This window comes from Melanostigma gelatinosum, assembly GCF_949748355.1.
Source record: "Melanostigma gelatinosum genome assembly, chromosome: 5".
Classification (NCBI taxonomy): Eukaryota; Metazoa; Chordata; class Actinopteri; order Perciformes; family Zoarcidae; genus Melanostigma; species Melanostigma gelatinosum.
In genome coordinates, this window is record NC_136638.1 from 18,672,534 (window position 1) to 18,691,856 (window position 19,323).

A 19,323-nucleotide genomic window follows, 5' to 3' on the forward strand; every position below is an offset into this window, starting at 1 on the left:
TTAAGGAGGAATTTCACAGCTGGAAAGAGGATCATTACAGAGGTTGCCGATGTGGTGGTGAGATGCAATTATTGTTGCTCCCTTTGGTTAAAAAAAAAACGAGGGGGTGGGATGGGATTCCGTCACAGGTTCATAGTGCCAAAGTGACGGCTTCAAATTGCTCGTCTTGTCCAACAAACAGTCCAAAACCAAAACATGTTCAGTTTACGATCAAAGAGAGACCAAACAGCAGCACATCCTCACATTTAAGAAGTTACTAAAGGAGCTTCTATCAATTTTGCATGAAATAATTTGTTGAAAAGAATAATTCCTTTTCAAAATAGTTGCTGTCAGTCCTCTAATTGACTAATCAACAAAGTATTCAGCTCCATAGGTTCAATATGTTCATGCCAGCGCAAGATGCAATAAACTACAACATCTCCCATTTCTAACTAGAAACACGTGGGTGCACTCGCATTCACATGCATCCTCTCATTTCCAACAGATTTTACATCACTTCACAGGTTCAAATATAGTTCATGTTCACAAGTAATGGACCAGACCACCAAACAGCCTCAGTATCCAGGCCTCCAGCATGACCTGCTCACCTCCTGTCCTCCTGTATTACATGTCAACCCACATTCATCTCATTCTCAACACAAAAAGACCTGCGTATGCATTTCAGGGAAAGGTCTGGAACTGGGTTACTTTGTCTGTGGGCGTGTTTGAAGATCACACATCAAGACCTTTCGGATAGAAGGCTCTACTGGAGCATTAAAGATTTCAAAAACTGCACTTTTTTGCTCAGGACAACATGAAAGACATCTACCTTCATATTGTGATCAGAGTCATTTGAATGCAAACTGGGTGCCACAGTGACCTTTACAGCTGATGAGTATTACCGGCCAGAGCCAAAAACACTGCAGCAGTGTCTGGTGGCTGACCTGCAGCTGATTTTAGCGCCTGTATCCCACCACATCCTCCTCTCTAACCTTGAGGCAGGGCACAGAGCCAGCCAGACTGAGCTGCTCCTTGTACCCTGACCTCATTGGCATTTGCTCCGTGTGACGGTCACACACTGCTGTTGTGTAAAATGATCAGGCTGCATGCACGGTGCTCAGCCGTCGGCACAGTCGTGCGCCGCCGGCCAGCGATGAAATCTGTCTACTGAGCCGCAGAGGGACCGGCTTGTTGGCAGATCACCGTCATCCCCGCATCCATATTTAATAATCTCGTCATGTAGAGCTCCGTGACAGACGCACTGACTGACCTGTTGCCTGCGGGATGTCGCAGAGCCATGCTCGGCTTCCGAGGCGGCGCTCTCCGGGGTTCCGCTCGCCTCCTCCGCCCGTGGCTCTTCGGCGTTGGCGGTAGCGGAGGCTCGGTCCTCCAGTGCGGTGTCCACCATCTCTAGGTGTTTGCACCTGAGCAGCTCCAGCTCCAGCACCCCGGCAAGCGTCGCTTTGAGGCGCTCTCCGATGCGGACGCGCTCGGTGCCCGACCAGAGAGAGTTCATGCAACCGCGGCTGCCGGCCATCCTCGTCGGGGCAGGCGGAATCGGGGCACACCGCTGACCACCGCTCAGTTGCCGTGCAATTGATGAGAGGACTTTGTGGGCTATGGTGCAGCTCCGGGTTGAGCAACACGGGTTCGGACGAGCGATTGCAACATAGTAGCCGCTTGAATTAACGCGATACGCAAAATGTAATCACCATCTCTAACGTGCCATGCAGCCTACAGCTTCAGGCAGCCTGCTGACTGGCACAAGACCAGTACTAATGAATCCACCGGTACACTGACGGAACATCAACGAGCCGTGTCTTCATTTCCTGTTGACGCGATCCTTTCTTAATGTCACTTAATAGCCTCCCGGTCCAGTGGAGTTACCATGGCGCGGTGCTCCTGAACGCGGCGTCCCCACTGAGACAATGCAACAGACTGACGGGGGGTGATAACGCTACATGTGGGAGCAGGCAGCGGGGAGGAGGAGCCGCTGCACCAGAGCTGCGCACGGATTGGACAGGGAAGTTTTTCGAATGGATCCACGCTTGTCCAACTCATACTTCCCCAAAGCAGGATACCAAAGCACACAAACTCACATTCCTGTGGTGTTCCCATGAAGGTAGTGGGTTAACAAAGTGGCCTCATCATGCTCTGGGGTATTGTCATTTTGCACAGGATACTACGTTTTTGGTGTGAACATGCACGCTGCAGTATCCCCCAAGGGCCCCAAAACTTAAACAAAACAACTTTGGTCTGGGAATGCACCTTTTTCAAGATATTTTGAAAATAATATAATTATAAATCTCACTGGGACACTTGGATGTAACAGAGACATCGTCGGTGTTGTTAGTAACCACTGTACTTTTTCTTAATTGCCTATGATGGAGTTAAAGTGTCTGCTGTGAAAAATGCCTATTTGCAGCACAAATTCAATGTAATTGTTTCCCTTATCATGTGGCCCTGTCTTTTACAATGGACCGGTGTCAACATGTAGTTTTAGAACATTATTATTTTAGTTTATGTTGTGTTCAAATGGTGTATAATCCTAAATAAAGCTCTGTTTAATCAAATTACCACGAACCAATTGCCTAACAGCCTATGTTTGCCTGGAGCCTTCTAAAATGTAAGAAGACTCAAAAGTAATGGAAATTATTAATATCATTATTATTATTAAATGTGTTGTCTACTCTTTGCTTTATTTCTACTCTTTTGGTAAATACAACCTTGATGGCAAATGCATTTATATTCTTTCCATTGATGAATATCAAAATGTCAAAGTCCACAAAGTTTAAAAACCCCAAAAGCACAATTTTCAATTTGAAAAAAGATCAGCCAATCATGTATCTGTATTCTGAATGTGACAGGTGCAGTGCACTTTGCTCTAGTGCCACCTTTCAACCAGCAGAGGGTGGACTTCATCCACAACAGAGACTCCGTCCTAATGTTTCTACAATTGTCTTATATTGAATTAAACTGAATTAAACTATATGTACATTTACTTACCACATTATATCCTTAAACAGACAGCAGACACTGCCTAAATACATGTAGCTTGCATCATTCAATCCTTTAAAAACAAATCAGCTGACAAAACTATATATCACATGATCAGCACATAGAGTTTGCCCATCAGAGGAGGAAGATGTACTCAGATATTTTACTGAAGTAAATACATGGTATAAATACTCAGTTACAAGTTAAAGTGATGATTCAAAGTTTTACTTAAGTAAAAGCACAAAAGTCTAGCTTCAAAATACCAAATACCAATCAAAGTACAAAATGAAAAGTATTCATCATGCAGAATGACCCATTTTAGAATAAGTTATATCATGCTATTGGATTTTAAATGATAGATGCATTAGCTATTTTTGAAGCTGGTAAAAGCGGAGCTAATTTCAATTATTCTATATACGTTATCTGCTGGGCTGCTTGTTAATTTCACCAAGTAATCAATAAAGTGTTATCTTCTTTACAACATTACATCAAAACAATCTTGTTGATTATAATTAGTACTAGAAAAAGCATTTCCTGCTGAAAATGCGTTGGAATGCTGAGAACTGAAATTGATGGCAAAAACATTGCTGAAAATAGATATCCAATTCAAAAACAAATTGCAAAAAGCTTAATAATTCAAAGAGTTTAAAGATTACAAATATGAAAAGTCATATCACACCTCTCCTGAAAGAGCTGAACATTTTGATATTTGAACAGTTTCTGTGGCTTAAAAAAATTCATCAGTGGTGATATTTGTAGTAGTATAAGTTGTAGTATAAGTATTATTAGTAGAAGTATTAGTAGCATTAGAATAAGTACTAGTAGTAGTGGTATTTGTAGTAGAAGTTGTAGTTGTAGTAGAAGTATTATTAGTAGTTGAAGTATTAGTAATTAGAAGAAGTAGTAGAAGACGTAGTATCAGTAGTCATAGTAATAGCTGTAGTATTGGTCGTAGTATTTAACATCACAGTAGTAGTAGTAGTAGTAATAGTAGTAGTAGTGTGTGTGGGTGGGGGGGGGGTGGATCCCTAAGACCTGAAAGACTGTATGAGAGAGAGAGACACAGAGAGATAGAGGGAGAAGAAAGAATGAGTGAGAGAGAGCGAGAAGAAAGAAAGAGAGAGTAATAGCATTATAGACTTTCACTAAGATCTTCACTCTTCATGCATAATTTCTGGATGTACACTGTAAAACAGCACAGCCCTGTTTAGTTATGTCCACTTACTTCTTCTCTTTAACTCAAAGAGCTCTGACACATTTTACATTTTGAACTCAGCTGTTCAAGTTCTTGAAAGGTAAACTTACAGTAATTCATTGTGTTGACTTTTTGAGATTTTGAAGTTTTGATTGAACTTGTGATTTTAAGTTATCAGTAAAAAAAAAAAAAAAGAGACAGAAGGCGGGAGTGGGGAATGAAAAAAAACATTTGCTGCAATGTTTGAGTTTTAGGGAAACTTTCTTTTTTAAACCATGGCCAGGTTGAAGCTTTTACATAATCTACTGGTTAAACACTGCAGATAAGTCACATACTTAAATTCCAATAAAAATATCGGCATTTTGTGGTAAACAAGAAAGGACTATTGCCACCGGCGGAGGGGCACTATATACCTGACAACGGCCAATGACTCGAGGCGGCGGAAGAGTACGTTACTTTCTGCCTGCAACAAGAAGAGCGGACAGAACAGAGCGCAGTGTGGATTTTTTTCGCTGGGCTTCAGCACACAGAGGTGAGTTTAAATTATGACTTTGAGTATTTTTCCTAATTAATATCATGTGTAACGTTAGTAATGTAACACAGTTGTGTAGGTCGGGCTTTTTAAAGGCTAAATGTGTGGTCTTGATGTTTAGCTAGTTTAACAGTTTCCCCGGTCTGTTTTGCCCGCGAACTTTTAAAATGATAAATGGTGGACCTATTTAATCTGTAGTGCTTTTAATAAAACGTATTTAATGTAGAAGTATAAACTATTGGTTAATTCTTAATGTGACCGCAATATTATTTTGTATTCATTATTATATGTGCCACTGAAGTTTTTCGCTGAACACCTCCACCCCCCCCAAGTGAAAAACGAGCTAGCTAGCTAGCTAGCTAACATTAGTCAGCAAGTTTGCTAGCCTCCACTAACGTTACTGTCTTAAAGTAGCTCATGCCTGATGGATTCACATTGAATGGCTGAGTCGCTGCCTGTGCTTTGCTCCTCGTTATATTATATTTTAATGCCAGTAACGTTACTTAACGTTATATTAATGCGGAGCATGCCGCTCATTAGGAACGCAACTGCATTCAGAGCAAAGACTGGAAAGCGGACATTTTGACCGACCCTCCCTCTCTCGCTCCCTCTCTCGCTCTCTCTCTCTCTGCTGTGTGTGTGTGTGTGTGCGCGCGCACGTGCATGTTTGTACGAGAGTATGCTGAACTCCGCGGACAGCAGAGTAGAAACTGCACAGAGATGAAGAGACGGACTTTTAGTTATAGTTTACTCCTGTCGTAGAGTAAAAACATTAATTTAAAATGACAACAAATCCTCCAGTAGAGACGATATGAATTATTCAGACACGTGTATTTGACCGCTCCCCTCTGCAGTCAACTCGCTTCATCACTGGTATGTTTACACAGACAAACGGAGCTGGCAAATGGTTGAATTAACTATGTCGAACGTCAATTGTAGGTTAAAGGCAAATAGTTGAGCCTTGTTCAGTGAAGGGTCGCCAAACAGTTGACATTTTGTTACAACCAGCCCCTCCTATTATCAGCAGTGTGTCTCCACATCAGCAGACAGGATCAGTGAGGCCATAGTGCTGTTAGCCAGTTTAATGTTAACTGTTGAAAAGTACAACTTTATGTAGTTTGTTTTTGTAATGTTTAGACTTGACATACATAATGATATATATTATGCAGGTTAGGGCCTGGCACTAAATGGTCTACAAATAAGTTGATACTAACAATTAAACAATAAATTATATACGTATTATTCTAGTAATCTTTGACAGGTTGGAGGGTTTCAGAGACTTCCTTTACTCATTCCTGAGACTTGCGCTGTTGAATTGGATTATATTGAGAGGCGGTTCTCGTACTCTCTACAAGTAAATGTAATACATTTCAACATCACAATCTATTGTCTCACTTATAACAAAACAAAGCTAAAACTGAATATTTTAACCATCATCAAGTTTGAAACTCTTGCAGGGCTATTATTATACTGCACACGATTTAGCTAACTCAATAAACTGAATAAGTGTATTTAAAAATTTGATGTATGAATCGGTTTATCCTTTTTTTCTAATCTCGAGGATGTTTGCTTCAAAATCACTTGATCCCTGTTTTTGTTTTAAGTATTTTGAAATTGTAAAGATTGATAATTTAATCATAAAGGAAATAAATGTTGTATTTGTGTTGAATACATATATTTGCTTTTTTCATTAAACATGCAATTCATTTATTTTTTTCTGTTTACAGATATCATCAAGAATGTCCAGTTCATGACGTGGAAATGTAAGTTTTGTGCATTCTCCTCCAATGGACAAGGAAAAATAATCCAGCATTATAAACAGCATCATGGACATCATCGTAGGTGTTTAGGCCTTGTCTGTATTTATGATGAATGTTTGAAGACATTTCAAAACCAAGCTGAACTTAAAAGACATTTTAAGGAACATCTGAAAGAAGGTCAAAAAAGGGAGAGATCCATTTCTTGCCAGAGCCACCTGAGGGACAAACTGCCAGTAAATCTGAGAAGGATCGCGAGACCATGCTTCTAGAAGTGCAGAAGAAAGAACCAGATTCACAGCTTCTGGATGATCTGATGATTGCAACATTCTCGCAAAGAAGAAGTGAAATCATTGGTAACGAGCCACTCATCTCTGCAGTCATGGACAGATGGCCTGCATTGTTTAGTGAAAGACAGGTAATGTTTTGCCAACTGAGTATAGCATATAAATCCTGTATTTTCATTTCAATACTGCTCTTATTTTCCCTCACTCATACATATTTCTCTGCATTTTGTCATCTGTCTGTTTCAGCTGAGTGCCGAGTTCAGTAGGATTGTCACTAAAGACCTGCTGGAGTCATTCCTGGATGGACTCGATGCCTTGGTGCCAAGTCTTCTAGAGCTGTACAAAGCAGGTGTTTCATCGAGTAGGAGATTGCGTCTGAGCGGTGTGCTGCAGTGTCTGCAAAAGGAGGTATGTACTGTGTTGAAAACAAGTTTGTTGTTATTGTGTATTAAAATTAGGATTATAGCTTTGGTGTCACATTAATCTACTCTTGCCTGTTCTTTTAGGACACAAACCAAAACCGAAGAACAGCCGCCTTGCTTGGTCTTCCATGCTATCTTTCAGAGGATTCCACCGACATAATCCGGATGTGTGATGTAAGAAACTGTATTTACACCTTTACTACACTCAATTTTTGTAATGTGACAATGGTAACATTTTTCATGTTCATTAGTTATTACCATACCCTTCAGCGCTCTCCCTGTCTATTACTATTGGTTGAGCTGGTAATGGTAGCTTTACTGCAGCAGAGCTGATGATATTATAAGTCTTCAAATTATTGGAAAAAATAAATAAATTATAGTCTATTAATTAGAGTGGCAGTTATGTTTTAAATTTGGTGATGTCGGTTAAGATTTGAATGTCTTTATACATCTTTAGGCCCATGGAGAAAACCTTGACGTGATCATGAAAGGAATGCAGGTTGGACTGTTGATTGGACACGAAGGCACTCTGCATGATGCATTTCCTTTGGAAGTCTTCAATGTGGCTGTGGTAACTTTCGCGATACACTAACTTTTATAACGAAAACACAAAAAAAATCGTAAGAATTGTTTTATAAAGTTCCCAGTATCCCACATTTTACCTCTGCATCTCTTCTCTCATTCCCCCTTTCTCAAAGTATGCGATTAAGTCATGCCCTTTTTCTGTGTTTGTATTGAGATTTTATGACACTATTAATTATCTCACATTTTGCCTCATAGTACCTTACCTCAACACTTCTAGTTGTCAACATAAGTTATATGTTAATATTATGTGTTGAACATGACTGTATTGATGTTATGGCCTGTTTAAGGTACTAGTATGCAACATTTTTGTGGATGATTTTATGAACCTCTTTTAATTATCTCACAGTTGTATTGTGACAAATGTGAGATAGTTAAAAGAGGTCCATAAAATGTCCACAACCCCATTCTCTCAGATTGCCTCCACTTGTATGTGGTAACATTGTTTTAAACACAGCTATTTAGTGTCTGCATGTGTGAGATGTACTTAAACACAATGTTCAAGCTTTTGTATCTTTTCATCAAATAAATGCTATATTTTTAAATCGGCAGTAAGAATTATGGGTGATTTCATTTTTTTTATTTTCTGACAAAGCAAACTTGCAGTTAACTTTTATATGTAAGTTGAAACCAATTTAGAATTTAAATCCTCTTAACTTGAAATGGCAAGTTGTATGCACATGGTTAAGTTATTTTAACTTGAAACTGTGAGCTGCAATAATGCAGAGATGCGTGTTGGTTTCACTAGGTAAGGAAAGTTTTCTTGACCTGATAATGTAAAACAATTCTTTGTTTTAACTCTCTGTATCAAGTTCAAACAACAAGTGAAAAAAAGTTCAATCAACTGACAACTTGAACAGTAATGTTGAGACAACTAGAACATTGCAATTAAATCAACTTGATTAACTTTAATTTCTGAGTTGAATCAAAAGCAGTCTTCAAGTTAAGTTAACTCACATTTTCAAGGCAGCAGGTGAACTTTCGTTTGCAAGTTTAACTGACTTGAAATGTCTTACAGTGTAGAAGTAGCTAATCTTGTCGTCTCGTAGAAAAATGACTGTGGAATCCCACAGATTTCCACATTTCACACAGAAGCCGTTAATTGAGAATAAAACCAACTTTCTGCTCCATAGAGACCAATGTTCAATTTTGCTTCAAAAACATCTTCCACTGGCTCTGGTTAGAATAAAACAGACCAGTTACATGTTGGAAACGTACCTGTGTGTGTTTCTTGCAGGCACGCCCCAGTTGATGCTGACAGCGGGCCCCAGCGTACCGGTGGTCCTTCAGCAACCTTACGGCTACCAGGCGCCTGCAGGATACAGTCAGCCAGCAGCTCAGCCAGGCTTTGGCTACGGCATGTAAAGACCCCGCCCCCTTCTCTCCACATGCAGTCTGGAGCAACCAGCCATCCCTCAGTCCTTCACCAGACCATTAGTGTCTCTCTGCCCCCCCCCCCCCCCCCCCACCGGGAATAACACAGACAACCCCCTTTTTTTTCTCACCCCTTTTTAAACTGTCATGAAGAACTCATTTTTATTTCTGTTGTCAAAGAAAAAGATTGAATCACAAAGATTCATTTTCTTACATTCCGTATTGACTTGATACATTTTTCTTTTGTCTTATTTTATTTGAATGGGAAAGGGTTTATGTACAATGGGGGGCTTGTGAGCAGTCTTCTCAGTTAAAAAAAGAAAAAGAAAAAAAAGGTCTGTTGTGAAGCATCTGATTTGCACTCTGTAGTGAAAAGAAAATGAATGTAGAACCTCTTCCTCTTGATGCGTGTGTGTGAGCAGTGTCTTCTGTCCGACTGTAAAATGCATTTAATTATTGTATATTCAGACACAAAAAAAACGCTATTGTGTTCTTCTATATTTGAACATGAGACCGCCGCTTCCGTCACCACAATCCTGAAACACTGCGTTGTACCAGTCATGTCCCCACACTGAAAACACAAGAGTATTTTACATACGATTTACAGGAAAGTTAGATTCTTCCCTGCAAAGCCTATGCAGGACTCTCCAAACTAATTTGTGTTCAGACGATATTTCCATGTGCTTTAAATACTGCTCTAATGTGGGACCATGCCACCTCAGGAGGGACTGCAGACCCGTTTGACTAACATGCCCCCTCTTACTGCTGTGGTTTGTTTCTGCTGGATATCATTCACTGTTAGTGTGCAGGAGCGATTTTTCAAACTTTATTCTCCTTCGTGTCCTGTTGAGGGTTATCTTTTGACCTCTTCAGTTGACCCGCTCCTCTAATTCAGAAACCGTATCACAGGACTTGTGGTAATTTGAAGTTTTTATCAAAGGCTTGCGTATATACAGGAAATCAGTCATTAACTCCTTTGAACTTATATTATCTAAATTACCTTGGATTTAAATTGTGCACTTGAGATACTTTGTGCATAATCAGGATCCTAACGAATGAAACAGCGGTTTTGTTTTCCACTTAAAAATAAAGGCTTCTTGTTTGTCAAGAACGGTCTGATTGTGTCTTACTTGTACTGTGCAGGAGTGAAGCTGCGAGTTACATTTACACTACATCCACTGACATAGCTGCACATCCAGCCTAACTAAAGGGCCATGATGTTATGCTTCTGATGGGAATGATAAATACTGAGCAGTGAGACCATCAGCTGTAATGTGCAGCTGGATGAGATGCTGTAGTTTGTGTTCCAGTTTGATATTGTAGAAAAGTTTATTACTCGCACTTGGAATAATGACTTTCGTCTCATTCATGGAGACTGTTCGAGAGCTCTTTATTCAGCTGGATGCCATTTTACTGTAGTGTTGAAATGACTTGCAACATGGTCCTCTTAATTGCTCTACCTTGTGCGATGTCTATCTTCTTACGCTCGGGTCAGTTAAACAGCAGCATTGGCTCACTTTATGCGCAAGGATGTAGTACTAGCACCTTCTGGTGATACAAATCAATGGGTGCTAGGAGTAACGCAGACTAGAAAGGCGAGTTAGTCATTCGTAACATTTTTTATTTCTCAAAACAGCTGGAAGATTGTAATTTAATATTGTTCAGTAGATGTACAATAAGACTACATGGATAGGATTATCTGGAACAAATTATATCAGCATGGTCAACTGGACTGCAGCGTCTAAGACTAGAAAACATATTTAGATACTTTGATTTTATTAAATACAAATGCCATCCAGTCGAATATCAATATTGATGACACTGATGTAACCAGCTCTACTGCAAACTATCAGGTCTAACTTAATTTCAGTGACCTCCATTGTATTTGATGAAAGCTTTGCAATATAACTGACAATTTCTGAATTCATTTCGTGGGATTAGGATTCGTCTTTACTTGTATAAAGAGATTTTGGGACACTCGTGTATTGCAGATTAGCAAAGGCATCAACATTTCATTTATTAGTCGGGGCACTGCTATCTTACATACCAGCTCACAGCCATTGTTGTTTCCTGCTTTTGTCAAGTCAAAATGTCTGCAATGAAAAGTGTTTTTTATTTTATTGTGCTGGGATTCTGATCAACAATACCCATCCGTTTGCTCTGAGCATCATGTCTTCAGACATAGGTGGACTGAACATGACCAGTGTTTGTGATGTTTTTGCCGCTGTCACAAGTATCTGAGAGTAATACACCAAGCCATTACTGGTATTCAAGAGTCAACAAATATGATGACTGTAAGTGCCCAACACTGCACAACAAAAAGTAGTTTAACATGTATTTGAGTAAATTATTTTATAAAAATATAAACTCATGGTAGCCCAAACTAGTAGAGCTTCAAGTGTCCAGTGACTTTGTCAATCAGATCAGCTGGGCCGGGACCGATACCCAGCACGGTGCGTGATCCGGGGGCGATTTGAGTCCTTCCTGCGTCCTGAATCAGGCTGATGGGAAGCCCCACTTCTTTGGCATGACCCAGCAGGTCGATCAGAGTGTCCTCATCGGGGGCCTTCACCACCACCTTGGGCTGGCCGCAGTACTCCCACTGTTTGAGGAGCTCAGGGTTCCTGCGCTGAACCTGCTTGTAAGCCGACACAGCAGCATGGGAGCACTGGGCAGCGACCTTCCCTTTACCCATCTTCAGGTCATTTCGGACCACCAGTATCATCTTGAACTCGCCTCCTTCTCCCATCACTGTTGCTTCACCAGAGCCGTTCCCCATCGCCGTAATCAGTCTTTTGGATGTCGGGCCCAGGCGAGCCCGAAGGTGCCAACCAAGCAGGAGCCCACAGCCCAGTCCTGCTACGACACCCAGGCCCAATGGTCCATATACCAAGTCCATGTTGTTCAGCCTGCAAAAATGACAGAATAAAGCACATACATGTCACGTATACACCTATAAACTATTAGAAGTTTATTTGAAACATTGGAAGCAGCAATTAACAAAACAATCTCACCACAAGGTCAATTCACTGACTGTTTTGGAGCTTTTGATTTGATTACACTTTCTTCCCCAGTTGTCTTCTGTGCACTAAAAAGTATTTTTCCTCCATGTTAGTTTACAAATTGAGATTGAAAGTAAATCTTAAAAGCTCTAGAACGGCTACTCATTGTGTTGAACTTTTGAAAAGGGTATTTGCCCAATGTATGTTTGCAGAACTGATTCCATCCTTTTCTTCTGCGTGTCTAACATAACCGTTTATAGTGCATTATGCCTATAGTACAGTAAAACTTAACAATTTTAAGTGTTTCGTAACTGACTGTATAACGTCTGGCTACACAGTTAGCTCAGTTTTAACATCACAGATTTAAGATTTCACCAAATTGTTAGTTATGCCTTTCATAAACTAACGACAACTTCGTGTGCTAACAAGCTAACGCTAGCTAATCTATGGCCATGCTAACGTTAGCTTCCGGTCTAAAGCGAGAACGCTTAACGTTACTCTCCAAAAACACCGCTTAAGTACAATACATATCACTTGGCAAACAAATAGACTTACGTTTATATATTCCACTCCCCCATAGCGCCAACCAACACCATTCAGCACGTATGATACATGGCAGGTTTCCACTAGTTACATTTCATACCTGCTGGTTTGCTGGACGTGCCAGCAGCAGTATGAATGAAGCCTCATCTCCGTTTCTTATTGTCGCTTGGTGATGACGTCAAAGCACCGCGACGTTCCAAAAGTAGAAAATCTGTTATTTAAAATGTTTATGTTTTGTCGAGTTAATTAATACTGTTGTAAAGAAGACACTACACACCGAAAACACTTTTTGCGCTAGAATTGCACTACCAGTGTATAAAAAACACCTGCTATATTTAGGGTGAAAATACTGTTTTTGTACATAATATATGATACCCTTTTTTCAGAGAGTATGGGGTTGGATACCAAAAGGCCTCCGTATGCATCTTAATAGTAGGTATACTTGTCACATAACTAATTGCATTTAAAATATGCTTGAGGTCTGACAAGGCTTCTCATGTTGTGAGATTATTTCAAATACTTTCAAGATAGCAGCAATGACGATGAAATTGTAAAAGAAAAAAAACTGAATCTTTAGCATAATCTAAATTCCAAATATCAAATACAAACTGCATGTTTGCATAAATTCAGTCACTTTACTGTGATAGCACACACCTAAATCATCACTGGTGCAGCTGATTAGAATTAGCAGTCACATAATTAGTTAAACTGAGATCACCTGTGTGTAGTCAAGGGGTCTCAATTGGTTGTGGAGTAAATACACCTCTATCTGGAAGCTTCAGTGTTTGGTGACTCAGTGGCAAAATCTACACAGTTAAAGACACAATCACAATATATAGCACAGCTGTAAATCCGCCTCAAGCTGCACGTCCTAAAAAACGGAGCGGGCGTGCAAGAAGAAGACCAGTGAAGGAGGCCATGCACCAAGAGATATGTCACGACTCTGAGGGAGACCAATGAAATGTATTACACTCAGACTGGGTTATTTTAAAATGCTGTTCAATTGTCATGTCGGGCAAAATCAACTACCTTGAGTACCAGCTGCAGGTAGCTAAGCATGGCAATGATGTCAAGTCAGCCAAAATCAAAGGCCTTGAGCAGGAGCTAAATGGAGCTAAGCATGGCAATGATGTCAAGTCGGCCAAAATCAATGACCTTGAGCAGCAGCTAAAGGGAGCTAAACATGACAATGATGTCAAGTCGCCCAAAATCAATGACCTTGAGCAGGAGCTAAATGGAGCTAAGCATGACATTGATGTCAAGTCGGCCAAAATCAATGACCTTGAGCAGGAGCTAAATGGAGCTAAGCATGGCAATGATGTCAAGTCAGCCAAAATCAATGACCTTGAGCAGCAGCTAAAGGGAGCTAAACATGACAATGATGTCAAGTCGCCCAAAATCAATGACCTTGAGCAGGAGCTAAATGGAGCTAAGGATGACAATGATGTCAAGTCGGCCAAAATCAATGACCTTGAGCAGCAGCTAAAGGGAGCTAAGGATGACAATGATGTCAAGTCGCCCAAAATCAATGACCTTGAGCAGGAGCTAAATGGAGCTAAGCATGACATTGATGTCAAGTCGGCCAAAATCAATGACCTTGAGCAGGAGCTAAATGGAGCTAAGCATGGCAATGATGTCAAGTCAGCCAAAATCAAAGGCCTTGAGCAGGAGCTAAATGGAGCTAAGGATGACAATGATGTCAAGTCGGCCAAAATCAATGACCTTGAGCAGGAGCTAAAGGGGGCTCAGCATGACAATGATGTCAAGTCTGAAGGAAGCGTCTTGCCAGCTCCAGCTGCTGAGACTCAGACCAGTCTGTGGTTTCGCTGTGCCAAAGGTCTACTGAACGCAGTAGTGCACTGCTGGCGTCGCTGTCGCTGGAGTGGGAATAGTGAACACTTTAATGTCTCAGACTGGAGCGTGCAACCTGTCAAGGCCCGTATAGTGATTAGCACAAAGAGAACATGTGAGTGTGATGCCCACCAATGTGTTGTCACATGTGTGTTATGTCTTTTGTTTTTATGCACAGCCAATATGTTTTAAAGTGAGCACACTTGTTTATTCCAGCAATAGTTTTCTAAGTAACAGACCTAGTGGGAACAATGATGTTGCCACTAAAGCCACTAGAAGGCACTGTACTCCAGAGAATGCTAGCAGGACGTGAAGAGCGAAGCAGGATGTGAAATCCTTCTTTTCAAGACGAAGCGTTCAGGAGAGAACTGCAAGGCTAATAATGTTCTAAGGATGACAATGAAGTCAAGTCGGTCAAAATCAATGACCTTGAGCAGGATCTAAAGGGGGCTCAGCATGACAATGATGTCAAGTCTGAAGGAAGCGTCTTGCCAGCTCCAGCTGCTGAGACTCAGACCAGTCGGTGGTTTCACTGTGCCAAAGGTCTACTGAACGCAGTAGTGTCTGCTGGCGTCACTGGCGCTGGAGTGGGAATAGCGAGCACTTTAATGTCTCAGACTGGAGCGTGCAACCTGTCAAGGCCCATATAGTGATTAGCACAAAGAGAACATGTTGTGAGTGTGATGCCCACCAATGTGTTGTCACATGTGTGTTATGTATTTTGTTTTTATGCACAGCCAATATGTTTTAAAGTGACATAATCATAATGTCTGACACACATAAACAGAGGTTATGAGAGAGAGAGAGAGAGAGAGAGAGAGAGAGAGAGAGAGAGAGAGAGAGAGAGAATGTTAGATAAACACAAACTGGTTATTAAATAACAGGCTCATCACAAGCATTTCAGTTAGGATTCATTCTGTGGGGCTTTTATTTTAAAATGGCATGTGTGTGGGGGGGGGGGTAGAGGAGGGGGGGAAAGACCTCTAAAGATCCCTAAGACCTGAATGACTGTATGAGAGAACAAAAAAGCCTAATTTTGAGCTTAATGTTGACATACATTTAATCCATGGGGCTTTTATTTTGAAAGGGTGGGGGATGGAGGGGGAGAGGAGACATAATCATGTTTGATTTTTTTGTTGAAATAATGAAACCATTTTTTCACAATTAATTTCAGTTTTCAGCATTCCAACGCATTTTCAGCAGGAAATGCTTTTTCTCGTATATACTTACTATGCTATACTATACAATTTTTAGATAGTTACTTTCCACCACCACCCACTGATCAGACTTCAAGTTCTGCTTGGGAGGAAATAGAGAATAGTAAATGTGACAATAAATATAGTAGATCAGAAAAACAAGAACTGGAAGATATTTACATCTTATTAGAGTTTAGAGATTCTGCACCAGAATTGAAACCTCCTCATCAACACTCCAGTCAGTGTTACGATTGATTATGATCATTCAGAGCGTAACTGTTATGTGGCCGGCATGGCCATCAGACAGTGAGGTCAAAGGTCAGAGCAATCTCATGCTAAAAGTGGCACCAGGTTCCTCTGGGGTCCCCGTGTGTCTCAATCATTAATGTCATGTGGTGTTTATGCTCCTCACATGTTGGGCTGCCCTCATTACGCTCCCTGCCTCATGTTTGTACCCCTCGGTGTGCCTGTGTACTTGACAGCAGCACCCAAAATCACCAGTAGATGTGAGAATGCTCAGTTAGATAACCAGTGCATGTGAATCTCCAGCCGCACACACTTCCCACCAGGACGAGGAGTGTGCCTTTGATTGTGAGTGTCCCATTTCGACTCCTCCCCGCCCCGTCCTCTATAAAACACCAGTAGTCTCAGCAGCATAGTGGGGTTTGCTGACTTCCACCCGAGGGGACTTTACCGTCAGCCCGGGCAAGACCGCCGCACCGCCTCCATCACCGCTGGTCTCTGCAAACCGCCCTAAGCAACAAACAAACATGGCTCCTTTTGAGAAATCCATGGAGATGATGCCCTTTAAGCAAAGGAAATGCCTCGGTAAGTCACATTTGTTCCTTGCTTCTGAACATTGAACTCACAATGTATGGATGCTGCATAAAACACTCCACTCTGTTTCTTTTTAGAAACAAGAAAAGATGAGGTGTGCACCATTCGGAGTAAATTCCCCAACAAACTGCCGGTAAGTTGGTTTTCCATACAAACGTAATGCATTTAATCATCAGTTTCACACTTTAAATTTCATGTGATGGCACCACGAGCTGACCCCAGATATGTGTTTGTGTTCAGGTTATAGTTGAGCGTTACATCCGTGAAAAGACTCTCCCTTTGTTGGACAAAACAAAGTTCCTGGTTCCCTTCGAGCTCACCTTGGGTCAGTTCCTCTGTCTGCTCAGGTAAATGATTTGTGACTCTGTGTGCTCGTGGAACCAACAGACTTTCTCAAGGCTCCCACTCACTTCTCAACCAACTTGTTTTTGAGTTTTCTAGCCTTTTTCTCCTCAATCCAACCCTCCCTTCTCTCCACTTTCTCCCCCAAACTGTCAGATTTGCCATTGTTCTCCGCGTGCCTCCCTCATACGCTCTCCTCCTTTGTGCGAAAAATATGTTGTTTTCCATCCTTCGTCCACCTCCAACTGCCTCTCTAATTCTTTCAGGAATAAGATTTCATTGGAATCCACCCAGGCTCTGTTCCTCCTGGTGGCAGAGAAGAGCATGTCCTGCATGTCCTCCAGCATGGGGGAGGTTTATTCCCACCACAGCGACACTGACGGCTTCCTCTACATCACCTACGCCTCGCAGGAGGTGTTCGGAGCACCTCAACCAGCAGCCAGGCCGCACTGCTGAGCCTGAAGCAGATAAAATGAACTGAACCAACGGAAGTGACAACTAGCAACCAAACTGGAGGAGAAGAGAAAAACTAAGCAGCCACAAACTGCATTTCAGCCTACCTCATGAAACCTTCTGGACTTTCAAACACAGCAAATCTCTATTTCTGCATGTCTCCTCAGCTCGCTAAAACCAGACTGGAGTGGACAAGACTCACCCTGATAATTTGTTGTAGACAGATTGATTGTTTGATTGGCAAATCAATACAGATGCAACAGTTGTAATCATTATTTTGTGAAGTTTTTCTGTCTGTTTTCTGTCTTTACTGGGTCAAAAAATGTAAATATTTGCTCTATAAATACATCAGAAACATTGAGCTTCAATGCAAACAAACCTGTTGTAACTTTGCTGTAATGCCAGTTCAGTGTAAAACCACCACCACCCTCTCCACTCTACACAAACAGGGTCGATGTCTTGCTGGTAATCAGACTCCTTTTCAGCACTTATCTCCCCTTCCTCCTCTCCTTTCGTTGATTGCCTCTTCATCCTCGTCTTTCCTTAAAAATGTGAAACTGTGCTGCGGACTCTTGAGGCACTCGTTGAAAACATGGATGTCAATTGAATGCTGCTCTGTTTTCAGCTGTCAGCATTGCAAAAAATAAATCCTTGTCCTTTCAATTTACCGTACTGACTTTGTGTGATATTTATGTTTACTTTCTAAAAGGCATTGTGTTCAAACTTTATGTGCCGCTTTAGAAAGACAGAAATGTTAGTTTGAACTCCAGATGTTTGTAGTTCATTGCACAGAGCTTGAATGGGCTACAAATGTTGTCAAACCAGAGACACAGCTTAATCCTTCTTGTTAAATGAAAGCATCACAAATAGACAATGTTATAGAAGGCTTTATAAGGTTAAACTTGTACTCAGATTGTACTGTACACGCCTCATTCCTCACCTGCCTCTGAGAAGCAGCACTCCCTTCACACGACTGTGTTGTATAAGCCCGACCCACTCAACTATCTGCAGGGGTCAGTGTGTCAGAGGGCCGACGGGATTATTTTTAGAGGTAGAAGTCACAAATGTGACTCAAAACAAGAGAAAGAGGCGGGGGGGAGTGACGGGAATACAAATGAAAAACAAAGAAACTTAGGGACAAGCTGCTCTCCATAAACATGTGGAAGAAAAGGAGGGGGAAAGAGGACAGCAGCGTCCTAACAGAGGACGACAGGAAAAAGGAAACCCTGTATAGGAGAGATATACAGTGGGGGAGTGGGACAGCTCTCCAAACACACAGGGACGTACAGTCACTTCACACCACCGTGGGCATTCAAGCAGCTCTCTGTCAATATATTATCATACCAGAACAAGAGCAACCCTGAAGCTACTGCAAGCTGTGAATTATCTAATGGTGTCAGTACAAATGCACATCAAAACAGACCGCGGTGGTTTTAGGTTTCACAAACAGCGGGGGGAAAGCAGAAGTGACCATTAGAATTATATAGCACAAGATTTTTGGAAACCTTGAATTACGCTGTAAATATACATCATGTCGTCTCAAATATGAAGAAAACTTGTAATTTTGTCTGTACTTCAATGCATCACTTTATTGTTTGTTTGTCTCATTCAAGACGCCAAACCATAGATATTTCAACCACTTGTAAGTTTACGTTACCACAGCAAGCCACAGTAATGCTGGAAAGGATTTAACATTGGACAACAATTTAGTCTGCAGTAACAAACACTCAAAACATCTGACAGAAACCAAAAAATGTATTTAATGAATGGCATAAATAAGATGCTTCAGTCTCTTCTCTGATTTGCAAGAAGTCAGTTTCTAAAACATTTATTCAGTTAATATGGACGAGAACATTTAAAAAATATTTTTAATCTACTTTGTTTCTGTTTTTACATCTTTATGATATATTTATTGCTGTTACTTGATAAATGTTATCCATCTGATCACACCTCTATCACGATCCTTAACTACGT

The 19,323-nt window shown here is 41.1% G+C and overlaps 4 protein-coding genes across 6 annotated transcripts in view; 2 read left to right on the forward strand and 2 right to left on the reverse strand.

Annotated features, from left to right (window-relative positions):
• Window positions 1–1,932, reverse strand: part of LOC306777131 (uncharacterized protein) — a 13,630-nt gene extending 11,698 nt beyond the window's left edge. Inside the window, exon 1 of the mRNA XM_079268117.1 lies at window positions 1,250–1,932. Within this exon, the coding sequence (XP_079124243.1) occupies window positions 1,250–1,516 (267 nt within the window). The 5' untranslated portion in view covers window positions 1,517–1,932. The remainder of the gene's footprint in view (window positions 1–1,249) is intronic.
• Window positions 1,933–4,638: 2,706 nt separating this feature from the next.
• Window positions 4,639–9,158, forward strand: LOC306777957 (uncharacterized protein). Of its 2 annotated transcripts, XM_079269268.1 has the most exons (6): window positions 4,639–4,703; window positions 6,431–6,878; window positions 6,994–7,155; window positions 7,254–7,343; window positions 7,627–7,740; window positions 8,989–9,158. In XM_079269268.1, the coding sequence occupies exons 2-6, from the start codon at window positions 6,723–6,725 to the stop codon at window positions 9,001–9,003; spliced, it is 537 nt and encodes a 178-aa protein (XP_079125394.1). In that variant the 5' UTR covers window positions 4,639–4,703; window positions 6,431–6,722; the 3' UTR covers window positions 9,004–9,158. The 2 variants fall into 2 exon arrangements, with proteins under 2 accessions (XP_079125394.1, XP_079125393.1); XM_079269267.1 differs by lacking the exon at window positions 8,989–9,158 and having other exon boundaries at window positions 7,627–8,295.
• A 1,590-nt stretch (window positions 9,159–10,748) lies between these two features.
• Window positions 10,749–13,199, reverse strand: LOC306777291 (peptidyl-tRNA hydrolase 2, mitochondrial-like). Of its 2 annotated transcripts, none has more exons than XM_079268346.1 (2): window positions 12,771–13,199; window positions 10,749–12,034 (listed from the first exon to the last, which is right to left on the reverse strand). In XM_079268346.1, the coding sequence occupies exons 1-2, from the start codon at window positions 12,815–12,817 to the stop codon at window positions 11,509–11,511; spliced, it is 573 nt and encodes a 190-aa protein (XP_079124472.1). In that variant the 5' UTR covers window positions 12,818–13,199; the 3' UTR covers window positions 10,749–11,508. The 2 variants fall into 2 exon arrangements, with proteins under 2 accessions (XP_079124472.1, XP_079124473.1); XM_079268347.1 differs by having other exon boundaries at window positions 12,683–13,199.
• A 3,192-nt stretch (window positions 13,200–16,391) lies between these two features.
• On the forward strand, window positions 16,392–18,012 carry map1lc3cl (microtubule-associated protein 1 light chain 3 gamma, like). The gene is made up of 4 exons (XM_079268385.1): window positions 16,392–16,545; window positions 16,632–16,687; window positions 16,795–16,901; window positions 17,163–18,012. The coding sequence occupies exons 1-4, from the start codon at window positions 16,488–16,490 to the stop codon at window positions 17,350–17,352; spliced, it is 411 nt and encodes a 136-aa protein (XP_079124511.1). The 5' UTR covers window positions 16,392–16,487; the 3' UTR covers window positions 17,353–18,012.
• Window positions 18,013–19,323: the final 1,311 nt, after the last annotated feature.